The 19710-nt window shown below is 45.2% G+C and overlaps 1 protein-coding gene across 3 annotated transcripts in view; it reads left to right on the top strand.

Moving 5' to 3' along the window:
• The window catches only part of plod3 (procollagen-lysine, 2-oxoglutarate 5-dioxygenase 3), a 29962-nt gene that overhangs the window by 9400 nt on the left and 852 nt on the right, over window positions 1–19710 (top strand). For all 3 annotated transcript variants that reach the window (XM_066670998.1, XM_066670997.1, XM_066670999.1), the window contains 8 exons: window positions 9598–9719; window positions 9871–9975; window positions 14987–15112; window positions 15279–15420; window positions 15579–15692; window positions 17165–17341; window positions 18780–18926; window positions 19057–19182. In XM_066670998.1, the coding sequence (XP_066527095.1) occupies window positions 9598–9719; window positions 9871–9975; window positions 14987–15112; window positions 15279–15420; window positions 15579–15692; window positions 17165–17341; window positions 18780–18926; window positions 19057–19182 (1059 nt within the window). The remainder of the gene's footprint in view (window positions 1–9597; window positions 9720–9870; window positions 9976–14986; window positions 15113–15278; window positions 15421–15578; window positions 15693–17164; window positions 17342–18779; window positions 18927–19056; window positions 19183–19710) is intronic.

Raw genomic sequence — 19710 nt, 5'->3', positions numbered from 1 at the left:
ATACACAACTATGTACGCACGCACACACACAAATACACCTGTTGAAACACAACAATGTACGCACACACACACATACACCTGTTTATACACAACTATGTACGCACGCACACACACAAACACACCTGTTTATACACAACTATGTACGCACGCACACACACAAACACACCTGATTATACACAAGTGTACGCACGCACACACACAAACACACCTGTTTATACACAACAATGTACACACGCACACACACACACCTGTTTATACACAACAATGTACACACGCAAACACACACCTGTTTATACACAACAATGTACACACGCACACACACACCTGTTTATACACAACAATGTACACACGCACACACACACCTGTTTATACACAACAATGTACGCATGCACACACACAAACACACCTGTTTATACACAACAGTGTACGCACACACATACACCTGTTTATACACAACAATGTACGCACACACACACACACACCTGTTTATACACAACAGTGTACGCACACACACACACACACCTGTTTATACACAACAGTGTACGCACACACACACACACACCTGTTTATACACAACAATGTACGCACGCACACACACAAACACACCTGTTTATACACAACAATGTACGCATGCACACACACAAACACACCTGTTTATACACAACAGTGTACGCACACACATACACCTGTTTATACACAACAATGTACGCACACACACACACACACCTGTTTATACACAACAGTGTACGCACACACACACACACACCTGTTTATACACAACAGTGTACGCACACACACACACACACCTGTTTATACACAACAATGTACGCACGCACACACACAAACACACCTGTTTATACACAACTATGTACGCACACACACACACCTGTTTATACACAACAATGTACGCACGCACACACACAAACACACCTGTTTATACACAACAGTGTACGCACACACATACACCTGTTTATACACAACTATGTACGCACACACACACACCTGTTTATACACAACAATGTACGCACGCACACACACACAAACACACCTGTTTATACGCAACAATGTACACACACACCCCTGTTTATACACAACAATGTACGCACGCACACACACAAACACACCTGTTTATACACAACAGTGTACGCACACACACACACACACCTGTTTATACACAACAATGTACGCACGCACACACACACACACACCTGTTTATACACAACAATGTACGCACGCACACACACAAACACACCTGTTTATACACAACAATGTACGCACGCACACACACACAAACACAGCTGTTTATACGCAACAATGTACACACACACCCCTGTTTATACACAACAATGTACGCACGCACGCACACACACAAACACACCTGTTTATACACAACAGTGTACGCACACACACACACACACCTGTTTATACACAACAATGTACGCACGCACACACACAAACACACCTGTTTATACACAACAGTGTACGCACACACACACACACAAACACACCTGTTTATACACAACAGTGTACGCACACACATACACCTGTTTATACACAACTATGTACGCACACACACACCTGTTTATACACAACAATGTACGCACGCACACACACACACAAACACACCTGTTTATACACAACAGTGTACGCACACACATACCTGTTTATACACAACAGTGTACGCACACACACACACACAAACACACCTGTTTATACACAACAGTGTACGCACACACATACACCTGTTTATACACAACTATGTACGCACACACACACCTGTTTATACACAACAATGTACGCACGCACACACACACAAACACACCTGTTTATACACAACAGTGTACGCACACACATACCTGTTTATACACAACAGTGTATGCACGCACAAACACACCTGTTTATACACAACAGTGTACGCACACACAAACACACCTGTTTATACACAACAATGTACGCACGCACACACACACAAACACACCTGTTTATACGCAACAATGTACACACACACACCTGTTTATACACAACAATGTACGCACACACACAAACACACCTGTTTATAAACAACAGTGTACGCACACACACACACCTGTTTATATACAACAGTGTACGCACACACACACACCTGTTTATATATAACAGTGTACGCACACACACAGCTGTTTATACACAACAATGTACGCACACACACACCTGTTTATACACAACAGTGTACGCACGCACACACACAAACGCACCTGTTTATACACAACTATGTACGCACGCACACACACAAACACACCTGTTTATACACAAGTGTACGCACACACACACACCTGTTTATACACAACAATGTACACACGCACACACACACCTGTTTATACACAACAATGTACGCACGCACACACACAAACACACCTGTTTATACACAACTATGTACGCACACACACACACCTGTTTATACACAACAATGTACACACACACCTGTTTATACACAACAATGTACGCACACACATACACCTGTTTATACACAACTATGTACGCACACACACACACCTGTTTATACACAACAATTTACACACACACACCTGTTTATACACAACAATGTACGCACGCACACACACAAACACACCTGTTTATACACAACAATGTACGCTCACACACATACACCTGTTTATACACAACAATGTACACACACACACCTGTTTATACACAACAATGTACACACACACACCTGTTTATACACAACAATGTATGCTCACACACATACACCTGTATATACACAACAATGTATGCTCACACACCTGTTTATACACAACAATGTACGCTCACACACCTGTTTATACACAACAATTTACACACACACACCTGTTTATACACAACAATGTACGCTCACACACATACACCTGTTTATACACAACAATGTACACACACACACCTGTTTATACACAACAATGTACACACACACACCTGTTTATACACAACAATGTACGCTCACACACATACACCTGTTTATACACAACAATGTACGCTCACACACATACACCTGTTTATACACAACAATGTACGCTCACACACCTGTTTATACACAACAATGTACGCTCACACACCTGTTTATACACAACAATGTACGCTCACACACCTGTTTATACACAACAATGTACGCTCACACACCTGTTTATACACAACAATGTACGCTCACACACCTGTTTATACACAACAATGTACACACACACACCTGTTTATACACAACAATGTACACACACACACCTGTTTATACACAACAATGTACACACACACACACCTGTTTATACACAACAATGTACACACACACACATACACCTGTTTATACACAACAATGTACGCACGCACACACACAAACACACCTGTTTATACACAACAATGTACGCTCACACACATACACCTGTTTATACACAACAATGTACACACACACACCTGTTTATACACAACAATGTATGCTCACACACATACACCTGTATATACACAACAATGTATGCTCACACACCTGTTTATACACAACAATGTACGCTCACACACCTGTTTATACACAACAATGTACGCTCACACACCTGTTTATACACAACAATGTACGCTCACACACCTGTTTATACACAACAATGTACGCTCACACACCTGTTTATACACAACAACGTACGCACGCACACACACAAACACACCTGTTTATACACAACAATGTACACACACACACCTGTTTATACACAACAATGTACGCTCACACACCTGTTTATACACAACAATGTACGCTCACACACCTGTTTATTTACAATAATGTACACACACACACACCTGTTTATACACAACAATGTACACACACACACCTGTTTATACACAACAATGTACGCTCACACACCTGTTTATACACAACAATGTACGCTCACACACCTGTTTATACACAACAATGTACGCTCACACACCTGTTTATACACAACAATGTACGCTCACACACCTGTTTATACACAACAATGTACACACACACACACCTGTTTATACACAACAATGTACACACACACACACGTTTATACACAACAATGTACACACACACACATACACCTGTTGTTTATACACAACAATGTACGCACGCACACACACAAACACACCTGTTTATACACAACAATGTACGCTCACACACATACACCTGTTTATACACAACAATGTACACACACACACCTGTTTATACACAACAATGTACACACACACACCTGTTTATACACAACAATGTACGCTCACACACCTGTTTATACACAACAATGTACGCTCACACACCTGTTTATACACAACAATGTACGCTCACACACCTGTTTATACACCACAATGTACACACACACACCTGTTTATACACAACAATGTACACACACACACATACACCTGTTTATACACAACAATGTACGCACGCACACACACAAACACACCTGTTTATACACAACAATGTACGCACGCACACACACAAACACACCTGTTTATACACAACAATGTACGCTCACACACATACACCTGTTTATACACAACAATGTACACACACACACCTGTTTATACACAACAATGTATGCTCACACACATACACCTGTATATACACAACAATGTATGCTCACACACATACACCTGTATATACACAACAATGTATGCTCACACACATACACCTGTTTATACACAACAATGTACGCACGCACACACACAAACACACCTGTTTATACACAACAATGTACGCTCACACACATACACCTGTTTATACACAACAATGTACACACACACACCTGTTTATACACAACAATGTATGCTCACACACATACACCTGTATATACACAACAATGTATGCTCACACACCTGTTTATACACAACAATGTACGCTCACACACCTGTTTATACACAACAATGTACGCTCACACACCTGTTTATACACAACAATGTACACACACACACCTGTTTATACACAACAATGTACACACACACACCTGTTTATACACAACAATGTACGCTCACACACCTGTTTATACACAACAATGTACGCTCACACACCTGTTTATACACAACAATGTACACACACACACACCTGTTTATACACAACAATGTACACACACACACCTGTTTATACACAACAATGTACGCTCACACACCCACACCTGTTTATACACAACAATGTACGCTCACACACACACACCTGTTTATACACAACAACGTACGCACGCACACACACACCTGTTTATACACAACAACGTACGCACGCACACACACAAACACACCTGTTCATACACAAGTGTACGCACACACACACATTTACACCTGTTTATTTACAACAATGTACACACACACACACCTGTTTATACACAACAATGTACACACACACCTGTTTATACACAACAATGTACACACACACCTGTTTATACACAACAATGTACGCTCACACACCTGTTTATACACAACAATGTACGCTCACACACCTGTTTATACACAACAATGTACGCTCACACACCTGTTTATACACAACAATGTACACACACACACATACACCTGTTTATACACAACAATGTACGCACGCACACACACAAACACACCTGTTTATACACAACAATGTACACACACACACATACACCTGTTTATACACAACAATGTACGCACGCACACACACAAACACACCTGTTTATACACAACAATGTACGCTCACACACATACACCTGTTTATACACAACAATGTACACACACACCTGTTTATACACAACAATGTACACACACACACCTGTTTATACACAACAATGTACGCTCACACACCTGTTTATACACAACAATGTACGCTCACACACCTGTTTATACACAACAATGTACGCTCACACACCTGTTTATACACCACAATGTACACACACACCTGTTTATACACAACAATGTACACACACACACCTGTTTATACACAACAATGTACACACACACACACCTGTTTATACACAACAATGTACACACACACACATACACCTGTTTATACACAACAATGTACGCACGCACACACACAAACACACCTGTTTATACACAACAATGTACGCTCACACACATACACCTGTTTATACACAACAATGTACACACACACACCTGTTTATACACAACAATGTATGCTCACACACATACACCTGTATATACACAACAATGTATGCTCACACACCTGTTTATACACAACAATGTACGCTCACACACCTGTTTATACACAACAATGTACGCTCACACACCTGCTTATACACAACAATGTACGCTCACACACCTGTTTATACACAACAATGTACGCTCACACACCTGTTTATACACAACAATGTACGCTCACACACCTGTTTATACACAACAATGTACGCTCACACACCTGTTTATACACAACAATGTACGCTCACACACCTGTTTATACACAACAATGTACACACACACACCTGTTTATACACAACAATGTACGCTCACACACACACACCTGTTTATACACAACAACGTACGCACGCACACCTGTTTATACACAACAATGTACGCTCACACACATACACCTGTTTATACACAACAATGTACACACACACACATACACCTGTTTATACACAACAATGTACGCACGCACACACACAAACACACCTGTTTATACACAACAATGTACGCTCACACACATACACCTGTTTATACACAACAATGTACACACACACACCTGTTTATACACAACAATGTATGCTCACACACATACACCTGTATATACACAACAATGTATGCTCACACACATACACAACAATGTATGCTCACACACATACACCTGTTTATACACAACAATGTACGCACGCACACACACAAACACACCTGTTTATACACAACAATGTACGCTCACACACATACACCTGTTTATACACAACAATGTACACACACACACCTGTTTATACACAACAATGTATGCTCACACACCTGTTTATACACAACAATGTATGCTCACACACCTGTTTATACACAACAATGTACGCTCACACACCTGTTTATACACAACAATGTACGCTCACACACCTGTTTATACACAACAATGTACGCTCACACACCTGTTTATACACAACAATGTACGCTCACACACCTGTTTATACACAACAATGTACGCTCACACACCTGTTTATACACAACAATGTACGCTCACACACCTGTTTATACACAACAATGTACGCTCACACACCTGTTTATACACAACAATGTACGCTCACACACACACACCTGTTTATACACAAGTGTACGCACACACACACATTTACACCTGTTTATTTACAACAATGTACACACACACACACCTGTTTATACATAAAAATGTACATACACACACACACACACACACATACATCTGTTTATACACAACAATGTACACACACACACACCTGTTTATACACAACAACGTACGCGCACACACACACACCTGTTTATACACAACAACGTACGCAGGCACACACACACACACTTACACCTGTTTATACACAACAATGTACACACACACACACACACTTACACCTGTTTATTTACAACAATGTACACACACACACATTTACACCTGCTTATTTACAACAATGTACACACACACACACACACATTTACACCTGTTTATTTACAATAATGTACACACACATTTACACCTGTTTATACACAACAATGTACATACACACACACACACTTACACCTGTTTATTTACAACAATGTACACACACACACATTTACACCTGTTTATACACAACAATGTACGCTCACACACCTGTTTATACACAACAATGTACGCTCACACACCTGTTTATACACAACAATGTACGCTCACACACCTGTTTATACACAACAATGTACGCTCACACACCTGTTTATACACAACAATGTACGCTCACACACCTGTTTATACACAACAATGTACGCTCACACACCTGTTTATACACAACAATGTACGCTCACACACCTGTTTATACACAACAATGTACGCTCACACACCTGTTTATACACAACAATGTACGCTCACACACACACACCTGTTTATACACAAGTGTACGCACACACACACATTTACACCTGTTTATTTACAACAATGTACACACACACACACCTGTTTATACATAAAAATGTACATACACACACACACACACACACATACATCTGTTTATACACAACAATGTACACACACACACACCTGTTTATACACAACAACGTACGCGCACACACACACACCTGTTTATACACAACAACGTACGCAGGCACACACACACACCTGTTTATACACAACAACGTACGCAGGCACACACACACACCTGTTTATACACAACAACGTACGCAGGCACACACACACACACTTACACCTGTTTATACACAACAATGTACACACACACACACACACTTACACCTGTTTATTTACAACAATGTACACACACACACATTTACACCTGCTTATTTACAACAATGTACACACACACACACACACATTTACACCTGTTTATTTACAATAATGTACACACACATTTACACCTGTTTATACACAACAATGTACATACACACACACACACTTACACCTGTTTATTTACAACAATGTACACACACACACATTTACACCTGCTTATTTACAACAATGTACACACACACACACATTTACACCTGTTTATTTACAACAATGTACACACACATTTACACCTGTTTATACACAACAATGTACACACACATTTACACCTGTTTATACACAACAATGTACACACACATTTACACCTGTTTATACACAACAATGTACATACACACACACACACACACACCTGTTTATTTACAACAATGTACACTCACATGTACACCTGTTTATACACAACAATGTACACACACATTTACACCTGTTTATTTACAACAATGTACACACACACACACACACTTATTTACACCTGTTTATACACAACAATGTAAACACACACACACTTACACCTGTTTATTTACAATAATGTACACACATTTACACCTGTTTATACACAACAATGTACATACACACACACACACACACACACACACACACACTTACACCTGTTTATTTACAACAATGTACACACACACACATTTACACCTGCTTATTTACAACAATGTACACACACACACACACACACATTTACACCTGTTTATTTACAACAATGTACACACACACACACATTTACACCTGTTTATACACAACAATGTACACACACACACACACACACTTACACCTGTTTATTTACAACAATGTACACACACACACACATTTACACCTGTTTATACACAACAATGTACACACACACACACACACACACACTTACACCTGTTTATTTACAACAATGTACACACACATTTACACCTGTTTATTTACAACAATGTACACACACATTTACACCTGTTTATTTACAACAATGTACATACACACACACACACACACACACACACCTGTTTATACAAAACAATGTACACACACACACACACATTTACACCTGTTTATACAAAACAATGTATACACACACACATGCACACACACGCACACACACACAAAAGAATATACACAGTACAATTTATTTGTAAAATAATAAATTTTTGTATGTGTGTGTGTGTGTGTGTTTATAGGTGGTTTATCATGAGCAGCATGTGGAGCGTTTCTGGAATCGTCATCATTCGCTTTTCACTGACATCCGCATCGTTGGACCAGAGGAGAACCTGCAGCATGGCCAGGCTAGGACCATGGCTGTGTACGACACACACACACACACACACACACATATTTACACTTGTTTATTCACAACAATGTACTGACTGACACACACACACACACACACAAATGAAAATACACAGTTCAATTTTTTTGTGAAATAATGAACAAATTGTGTGTGTGTGTTTCAGTGAGGCATGTAGGAGAGACCCCTCGTGTGAATACTTCTTCAGTATCGACTCTGATGTGGCTCTGACCAACAAAGACACACTCAGGATCCTCATTGAAGAAAACAAGTGAGAACACACACACACACACTTCTCTCTGTCTCTCTCTATCTGTCTCTCTAAGTTCTCTGTCTGTGGCTCTTTCTCTCTCTCTCTTTTTCTCTGACTCTCTCTGTCTCTCTCTCTGACTTTCTCTCTCTCTACCTGTCTCTCTTTCTCTGACTCTCTGTGTTCCTGTCTCTCTCTCTCTCTCTCTCTGCTTGCTGGGAGTCTGTGAGAGCGGTGGTGTGTGTGGCGTTGAGCTTGTGCTCTTTTTCCTTTTTTATAGTTACATTTTACTCCTGGTGTTTTTCTTAGTGTTCACACTTTCATGTTAACACTAGTGTTATCGATAATCCGTCTCTCTCCCGTGCGAACGGGTTCAGGTGCGTCCCCCAGGCCCAGGCCACGGTGGAGGACGTGCTGCGTCGTGGATGAATAAAGCCGTGGTGGTGTTTGTGAGGGAGGAGCGGCTAGTTGCTAAACTGGTGGAGAATGTTATTCAGGTTTTGGAAACTTTTGTGCTGGTGTCTTCTTTATTCAGTTGAAAGTCAGGTGAATATGGAGGTTGTTTGTGGTGTGGATATAGGCACTGAGTCTGGTGCTCAGGTGAGCGGTGGGGTAGCAGCTCGGGTGAGCGGTGGGGTAGCAGCTCGGGTGAGCGGTGGGGTAGCAGCTCGGGTGAGCGGTGGTGTAACAGCTCGGGTGAGCGGTGGTGTAGCAGCTCGGGTGAGCGGTGGGGTAGCAGCTCGGGTGAGCGGTGGGGTAACAGCTCGGGTGAGCGGTGGGGTAGCAGCTCGGGTGAGCGGTGGGGTAGCAGCTCGGGTGAGCGGTGGGGTAGCAGCTCGGGTGAGCGGTGGGGTAGCAGCTCGGGTGAGCGGTGGGGTAGCAGCTCGGGTGAGCGGTGGGGTAGCAGCTCGGGTGAGCGGTGGGGTAGCAGCTCGGGTGAGCGGTGGGGTAGCAGCTCGGGTGAGCGGTGGGGTAGCAGCTCGGGTGAGCGGTGGGGTAGCAGCTCGGGTGAGCGGTGGGGTAACAGCTCAGGTGAGCAGAGATTAAAAAAAAAGGAAAGTAAATAATGCTAAGTCTGGTGTCGTGGTTCTATTCGTAAAAATGTCTGAAAACGGAACACGTAGGAAGAGAGTCTCTCTTAATCTTTCTGCTTGTTTCTTGCTCTATTACTGTCTCTCTCTCTTTTCTATTATCATGGGTTTTCTAAGGGTGGGCTCTTTAAACGTTAATGGTTTTTGAGACAAAGATAAACAGGCCCTTTTTCATGAATTTTTTTCTCTTAAGAAATTAAATGTATGTTTTTTTACAAGAAACACACAGTGATGCCGCCTCAGCCTCTGAGTGGGGCCTGTGGTGGAAAGGGGAATGTTTTCTTAGCCACGGTTCGAACGTTAGCGCAGGGGTTGCTATTCTTTTCTCTCAGTCCACTAAAGTGGACGTTCTGTCTGTAGATGAAGTAGTAGCTGGACGACTTCTCATGGTTAAAGCCAGACTCTGTGATCATGTGTTTATTTTTATTAATGTGTATGCCCCAAACAGAGGTGCAGAAAGAGGTGAGCTGTTTGTGAGGCTGGAGCAGTTACTGCAGTCTGTACCTTCAGACGGCACTGTTGTGTTGGGAGGGGATTGGAACTGCACTTTGGACTTTGTTAACGACAGAAACGGGGAAGAGCCTCATCGTTTGGCCACTGTTTTATCTGGGTTTAATTTAGTTGATGTTTGGAGGGAAAAACACCCTTCTCTCAGACAGTACTCCTGGGTCAGGGTTTTTGAAGGGGGTGTGTATGCGGCCCGTTTGGACCGTTTTTATATTTCTGATGGTGCTCGTAACATGATCAGTCAGTCTACCATTCAGCCCACCTCTTTCTCTGATCATCATTTATGTACTGTGGTCTTTTCTGTTGCTCCTCAGACCTCTGGCAGCCCAATGTGGTATTTTAATAAGACACTTTTAGCATTTTGTGATCATTTTTAATTGTTTTGGGGAGAGTGGGTCGGTAAAAAAGGTGATTATGTGAACCTTCTGCAATGGTGGGAAGTGGGGAAGGCCCAAATTAAAAACTTTGTCAGGACTTCACCGCCTATTCCACCTCCAAACTGAGGGCGGCAGTGAGAAAACTGGAACAGGACATCTCTACAATACATAACATCATGATTCTTCAGAATTCACTGGATCTTCGGGCTGATCTCACAGCAAAGTTACAGGAATTGAGTGATATTTTAAAGGAGAAGGCAAAGGGAGCTCTGGTGCGGTCCAGGTTCATGTCGGCGCGGGACATGGATGCTCCTACTGCCTTCTTTTTTAATCTAGAGAAACCTACTCATCAACATAAATCACTGGTGTGTGTCCGTAAAGCTGACGGAACCGTCACTGCAGACCCGGTGGAGGTGAGGAGAATGGCTGTGGACTTTTATTCCGAACTCTACACAGCAGGCGCTCGGGATCAGCAGTGCTCCAGGACCCTGCTCGAAGATCTCCCTCAACTCGATGATCAACACAAGCAAGTTCTGGATGCGACTTTGACGTTTGAGGAGCTCACTGCAGCTGTAACTCAGCTCTCGTCTGGGAGAGCGCCTGGTTTCGGTGGTCTGCCGGTGGACTTCTACAAGGCTTTCTGGGGGATCCTCGGGAGGGACTTGTACGAGGTTCTGCTGGCCGGCCTTGATGCTGAGGTGCTCCCGAGTAGTGTGTCAGTGCGCCATTTTATCCCTCCTCCCGAAGAAGGGAGACCTCTGCCTTTTAAAGAACTGGAGACCTGTTTCACTGTTATGTTCTGACTATAAGATACTCTCCCGCTGTATAGCAAACAGACTTAAAGGTGTATGATTGTTCATAAAGATCAGTCTTACTGTGTGCCTCGATGCTGCATCTATGACAATCTGTTTTTAATTAGGGACTTATGTGACTTTGCAAAGATGTTTCATTTAGAGTTTGGATTTTTATCCCTGGACCAGGAAAAGCATTTGATCGTGTAGATCACGATTATCTTTTTACAGCTCTACGTGCTTTTGGTTTTGGGGATGTTTTTATATCTTGGGTGAAACTGCTCTACTCAGGGGCCTCCTGTCTGATTAAGGCGGGAGGGGGTCTGAGTGTTCCTGTTCCTGTCAGTAGGGGGATATGGCAGGGCTGTCCTTTGTCTGGACAGCTCTACTCACTTGCAGTGGAACCCCTTTTGATTTTAATTAGGAAAAGACTGTCAGGTTTAGATATAATGAACGTTTTATATAAAGTCTCTGCCTATGCTGATGACATCACAGTTATAGTAAAAAATGACCAGGATGTTGTATCCCTGCAAGACACACTGCAAGTTTACAGCAAGGCCACCTCCGCTAAACTTAACTGGGATAAGACTTTAGGGGTTTGGCTGGGCACTGAAGCAGCAATAGCAAAGAACTGGGAAGGTGTTGTGGAGAAAGTTTGTGCCAGGTTGTCTTCATGGTCCTGGATGCTCCCCCAGTTATCGTACAGGGGTCGTGGGTTGGTCGTGAACAACCTCGTTGCGTCAGCTTTTTGGCACAGGTTCACTGTTCTCAACCCACCTAGACAACTGATCGACAACATCCAGAAAATACTGGTGAACTTTTTCTGGTCGGGACAACACTGGCTCAGAGCAGCCGTCCTGTCTCTGCCTGTGCAAGAGGGGGGACATGGAATTATCGACGAAGGTCGTGGCCTGTGCTCTATTGCAGCGTGATGATGGTCTGGAGCTGGACCGACACCTGTTCTCCCTTCTGCTGGAAGGGGTGGATTTGACGGGGTTGACCCTATTTTACACAGCAGCGCTGGAGGCATGGTGCCTGTTCTCTTTTTCCACAGTGCCTTCAGCATGGATCTTTGAGGAACCACTGTTCCACAACGCCTCTTTTCCTTCGTTACAATTGGTCTCAGGAGCTTTGAGGACTGCCCTGCTGGAAAGTGGACTTGTTAAGGTTCGTGACCTGCGGAGGGGTGGGGACTGGGTGCCTGCGGAGCGGTTGGCTGAGATGGTCGGTCTGAGGTCGGTGCGGTTAGCTCAGCAGCTGCTGGACCGGCTGAGGGCTGACCTCTCTGCTACTGCCTGTGAGTACCTGGATGGCACCCCTGTGGAACAACATCTGAGTCAGCAAGTCACGTTCCCTGAGCTGGTGATGGACAGGGACCGGGAGGAATGGCAGGAGGGGCAGGGGACACTCCTGCTCTTGGTTTTTTCAGTGTTCTACACAAGCGGGCCCTGTACCAGGCTTGTGTTAAAACAATCCATCTCCGCAGCCTGAGAGATGTGAAGTAGTCTGGGTGGGTTGAGGTTGTTCCAACTGATGCTTTCCCTAAACGTAGCTGGCGGTCCCTGTACAAAAGACCCACCGAGAAAAGGATGGGTGACCTCCAGTGGAGGGTTGTGCATGGGATTATAGCCACAAACAGACACGTGGCACGGATTGATCCCGCACTTAGGGACGGTTGTCATTTCTGTGGTGAGACCGAGACCTTGTCCCACTTGTTCTTGCTGTGTGCCCGGCTACACCCCATCCTGGGTGTGGTTAAAGAGTGGGGCATGAACTTTTTAGGCTCTTTTACTGATGGTCTTTTATTTTATGGTCCTGAGTACTCAGCTTCCAATAAGGACAGAGTAGTGATTTTAAATTTTCTATACGGTGCTGCGAAACTGGCCATCTGGTGCACCAGGAAAAACAAAATGAACGGTACTGGGGGTACTGACCCCGTCATGATGGTCAGGGGTTTAATTCTGAAGAGGCTCACTGTGGAGTTCAGCTACTACTCTGTGACTGATAATGTGGACTATTTCTTTGCCGTGTGGGGGGCTGGGGGCCTGCTCTGTGAACCCGATTGTCTGGCTGGTTTCGTGTTGAATCTGTGACTGGATTTATTTATTTATTTATTTATGTTCTATTTTCTCTTATTTCAATTAGTTGTGTCTTTAAACTTGGTTACTGGTTTTATTTGTATATAATTTTGTATTAAAGGTGTGTTGAAAGTCAAAAGTCTCTCTCTCTCTCTCTCTCTCTCTCTCTCTCTCTCCCCCCCCCCCAGGTCTGTGATTGCTCCGATGATGTCTCGTCATGGAAAGTTGTGGTCTAATTTTTGGGGTGCTCTGAGTCCAGAGGGGTTTTATTCTCGCTCTGAGGATTACATAGACATTGTACAGGCCAAACGAATGTGAGTTCCTCTGTGTGTGTGTGTGTCAGAGAAAGAGAGAGGTTGAGTCTAGAGTAACCTAACCCTTTACACATGCACACTTTAGCCCTGAATGACTCTGGATGAGACCTTTCAGACCTCTCTGTGTCTCTGTCTCTCTCTCTCTCTCTCTCTCTCTCTGCTGTAGTGGAGTGTGGAACGTCCCGTATATAACTCAGGTGTTCCTGATCCGTGGAGACATTCTGCGTTCTCGTCTGAGCGGGGTGTCTCTCTTCTACCAGGAGGGTCAGGACCCGGACATGGTTTTCTGTCGAACCGTCAGAGACCAGGTCAGAACCAGACACTCACACACACCCCTCTCACACCGCCCACACACCACTCACACCACTGACACAACACACACACACAACTCACTCACTGACACACACCATATTATTATTCTTCATTTCCATAATAAAGAGATCTGGTGTGTGTGTGTGTCTTGCAGGGTGTGTTTATGTTTGTGTCAAATAGATACGAATTTGGAAGGCTGATCAACACCAACAACTACAACATCAGCCGACTGCACCCCGACATGTGGCAGATATTCGACAACCCCATGGTACACACACACACACCCACCCACGCTGTTTCACACACACACCCACGCTGTTTCTGACACACACACACCCACCCACGCTGTTTCACACACACACACACGCTGTTTCACACACACACACACACACCCATGCTGTTTCTCACACACACACCCACCAACAATGTTTCACACACACACCCATGCTGTTTCTCACACACACACACACACACACACACACACACCAACGCTGTTTCTCTCACACATACACACACACTGTTTCACACACACACACACCCACGCTGTTACACACACACCCACGCTGTTTCACGCACACACACACCCACGCTGTTTCACACACACACACACCCACGCTGTTTCTCTCTCACACGCTTTTTCACACACACACACACACACATGCTGTTTCTCACAACCACGCTGTTTCACACACACATACCCACGCTGTTTCACACACACACACCAACACCCACGCTGTTTCACACACACACACCAACACCCACGCTGTTTCACACACACACACCAACACCCACGCTGTTTCACACACACACACCAACACCCACGCTGTTTCACACACACACACCAACACCCACGCTGTTTCACACACACCCACACCCACGCTGTTTCACACACACACACACCCACACCCACGCTGTTTCACACACACACACACACACCCACGCTGTTTCACACACACACACACCCACACCCACGCTGTTTCACACACACACACACCCACACCCACGCTGTTTCACACACACACACACCCACACCCACGCTGTTTCACACCCACGCTGTTACACATACACCCACACTGTTTCACACACACATACACACGCTGTTTCTCACACACACACTCTCTCACACACGCTGTTTCTCACACACCCCCACACACACGCTGTTTCACACACACACACACCCATGCTGTTTCACACACACACACGCTGTTTCACACACAGTCACACACACCCACGCTGTTACACATACACCCACACTGTTTCACACACACATACACGCGCTGTTTCACACACACACACTCTCTCACACACGCTGTTTCACACACACACACACTCTCTCACACACGCTGTTTCACACACACACACACACACACACTCTCTCACACACGCTGTTTTACACACACACACACACTCTCTCACACACGCTGTTTCACACACACACACACACACACACACACTCTCTCACACACACTGTTTCACACACACACACACACACACTCTCTCTCTCACACACGCTGTTTCACACACACACACACACACACACATTCTCTCACACACGCTGTTTCACACACACACACACACACACTCTCACACACGCTGTTTCTCACACACACACACACACACGCTGTTTCACACACCACACACACACACACACACACCCATACCCATGCTGTTTCACAAACACACACACACATATCTCCGGGCGGGTATGTTTACTGCTCTCAGGGCGGGTGTTTTCTGTAGGACTGGAGGGAGAAGTATGTTCATGAGAACTACTCGAAGATCTTTGAGGACGGAGAGGCCGTGGTGGAGGAGCCCTGTCCTGACGTTTACTGGTTCCCCGTGTTCTCCGAGCGGATGTGTGATGACCTGGTGGAGACCATGGAGGATTTCGGACAGTGGTCCGGGGGACGACACCAGGTCAGTCTCGGTTCTACACTGTGACTTGGGGTTGGGGGTGGTGTAGGGGTAGGGTCAGTGCTGTAGGGGTAGGTGGAAGGGGTAAGGGGAGTGGGTGGTGTAGGGGTAAAGGTTGGTGCTGTAGGGGTAGGTGAGAGTGGGTGGTGTGGGGGTGTGTTAGGTGGAGGAGTAGTGTACGGTGGGAGTAGGTGGAGGATTGGTGGGGTAGGTGGAGTACGGGAAGGGGTAAGGGGAGTGGGTGGTGTAGGGGTAAAGATCAGTGCTGTAGGGGTAAGTGGGAGTGGGTGGTGTAGGGGTAAAGATCAGTGCTGTAGGGGTAAGTGGGAGTGGGTGGTGTAGGGGTGGTGTTAGGTGGAGGAGTGGTGGGAGTGGGTGGTGTAGGGTGGGGGTAGGTGGAGGAGTGGTGGAAGTGCTTGGTGTAGGGGTAAGGGTCGGTTCTGTAGGGGTAGGTGAGAGTGGGTGGTGTAGGTGTAAGGGTCGGTGAGACTGGGTGGTGTAGGGGTAAGAGTCAGTGAGAGTGGGTGCTGTAGGGGTAGGTGAGAGTGGGTGGTGTAGGGGTAAGGGTCGGTGAGACTGGGTGGTGTAGGGGTAAGAGTCAGTGAGAGTGGGTGGTGTAGGGGTAAGGGTCGGTGAGAGTGGGTGGTGTAGGGGTGGGGGTAGGTGGAGGAGTGGTGGGAGTGGGTGGTGTAGGGTGGGGGTAGGTGGAGGAGTGGTGGGAGTGCTTGGTGTAGGGGTAAGGGTCGGTTCTGTAGGGGTAGGTGAGAGTGGGTGGTGTAGGTGTAAGGGTCGGTGAGACTGGGTGGTGTAGGGGTAAGAGTCAGTGAGAGTGGGTGGTGTAGGGGTAAGGGTCGGTGCTGTAGGGGTAGGTGAGATTGGGTGGTGTAGGGGTAAGGGTCGGTGAGACTGGGTGGTGTAGGGGTAAGAGTCAGTGAGAGTGGGTGGTGTAGGGGTAAGGGTCGGTGAGAGTGGGTGGTGTAGGGGTAAGAGTCAGTGAGAGTGGGTGGTGTAGGGGTAAGAGTCAGTGAGAGTGGGTGGTGTAGGGGTAAGGGTCGGTGCTGTAGGGGTAGGTGAGATTGGGTGGTGTAGGGGTAAGGGTCGGTGAGACTGGGTGGTGTAGGGGTAAGAGTCAGTGAGAGTGGGTGGTGTAGGGGTAAGGGTCGGTGAGAGTGGGTGGTGTAGGGGTGGGGGTAGGTGGAGGGGTGGTGTAGGTGTAAGGGTCGGTGACAGTAGGTGGAGGAGTGGTGTAGGTGTAAGGGTCGGTGACAGTAGGTGGAGGAGTGGTGGGAGTGGGTGGTGTAGGGGTAAGGGTAGGTGAGAGTGTTTGGTGTAGGGGTAAGAGTCAGTGAGAGTGGGTGGTGTAGGGGTAAGAGTCAGTGAGACTGGGTGGTGTAGGGTTGGGGGTAGGTGGAGGTAACTCTCTCACCCTCTCTCTGTCCAGGACGAGCGATTGACGGGGGGCTATGAGAACGTTCCCACTGTGGATATTCACATGAATCAGATCCAGTTTGAGAAAGAGTGGCTGAAATTCCTCCAGGAGATCATCGCCCCAGTTACAGAGAAACTGTACCCCGGGTACTACCCCAAGGTAACCCCCAGCACACACTGACTCACACACACACTATGTACACTGAGAGTATGTACAGAAACGCTAATGTAGTGCTTTCCACTAACACCAATGTAAATGCATGTTTTATATGTGTGTGTGTGTGAGACAGGGTAAAGCTGTGATGAACTTCGTAGTTCGTTATCGTCCAGACGAGCAGCCGTCTCTCCGTCCGCATCACGACTCCTCCACCTTTACCATCAACATCGCTTTAAATAACAAAGGAAAGGACTACCAGGTATAACACACACACTGTCCTCACACTCTCACACACACGCTCACACTAACTTTCTCTCTCTCACACACGTGCTCACACTAACTTACACACACACACACACTCTCTCACACACACACGCTCACACTAACTTTCTCTCTCACACACACAAGCTCACAGTAACTTACACACACACGCTCACACTAACTTACATACACACACTTTTTCACACACACACTCTCTCTCACACACACTCTTTCTCACACACACACACACACACTCTCTCACACAAACTTTCTCATACACACACACACACACTCACACTCTCTTTCCTTACTCTCACACACACTGTCCTGTCTCTCACACACGCTCACACTAACTCACACACACACACACTGTCCACACACACGCTCACACAAATTTTCTCTCACACACACACACACACTCTCTCACACATACACACGCTCACACTAAATTTCTCACACATGCACTGTCCTCACTCTCTCTCACACTCACACACACGTTCACACTAACTTTCTCTCTCTATCACAC

The sequence above is a fragment of the Hoplias malabaricus genome, chromosome 5 (assembly GCF_029633855.1).
Source record: "Hoplias malabaricus isolate fHopMal1 chromosome 5, fHopMal1.hap1, whole genome shotgun sequence".
Lineage (NCBI taxonomy): Eukaryota > Metazoa > Chordata > Actinopteri > Characiformes > Erythrinidae > Hoplias > Hoplias malabaricus.
Note: the sequence above shows the minus strand (reverse complement) of the source record. Positions and strands in the feature narration are given on the sequence as shown.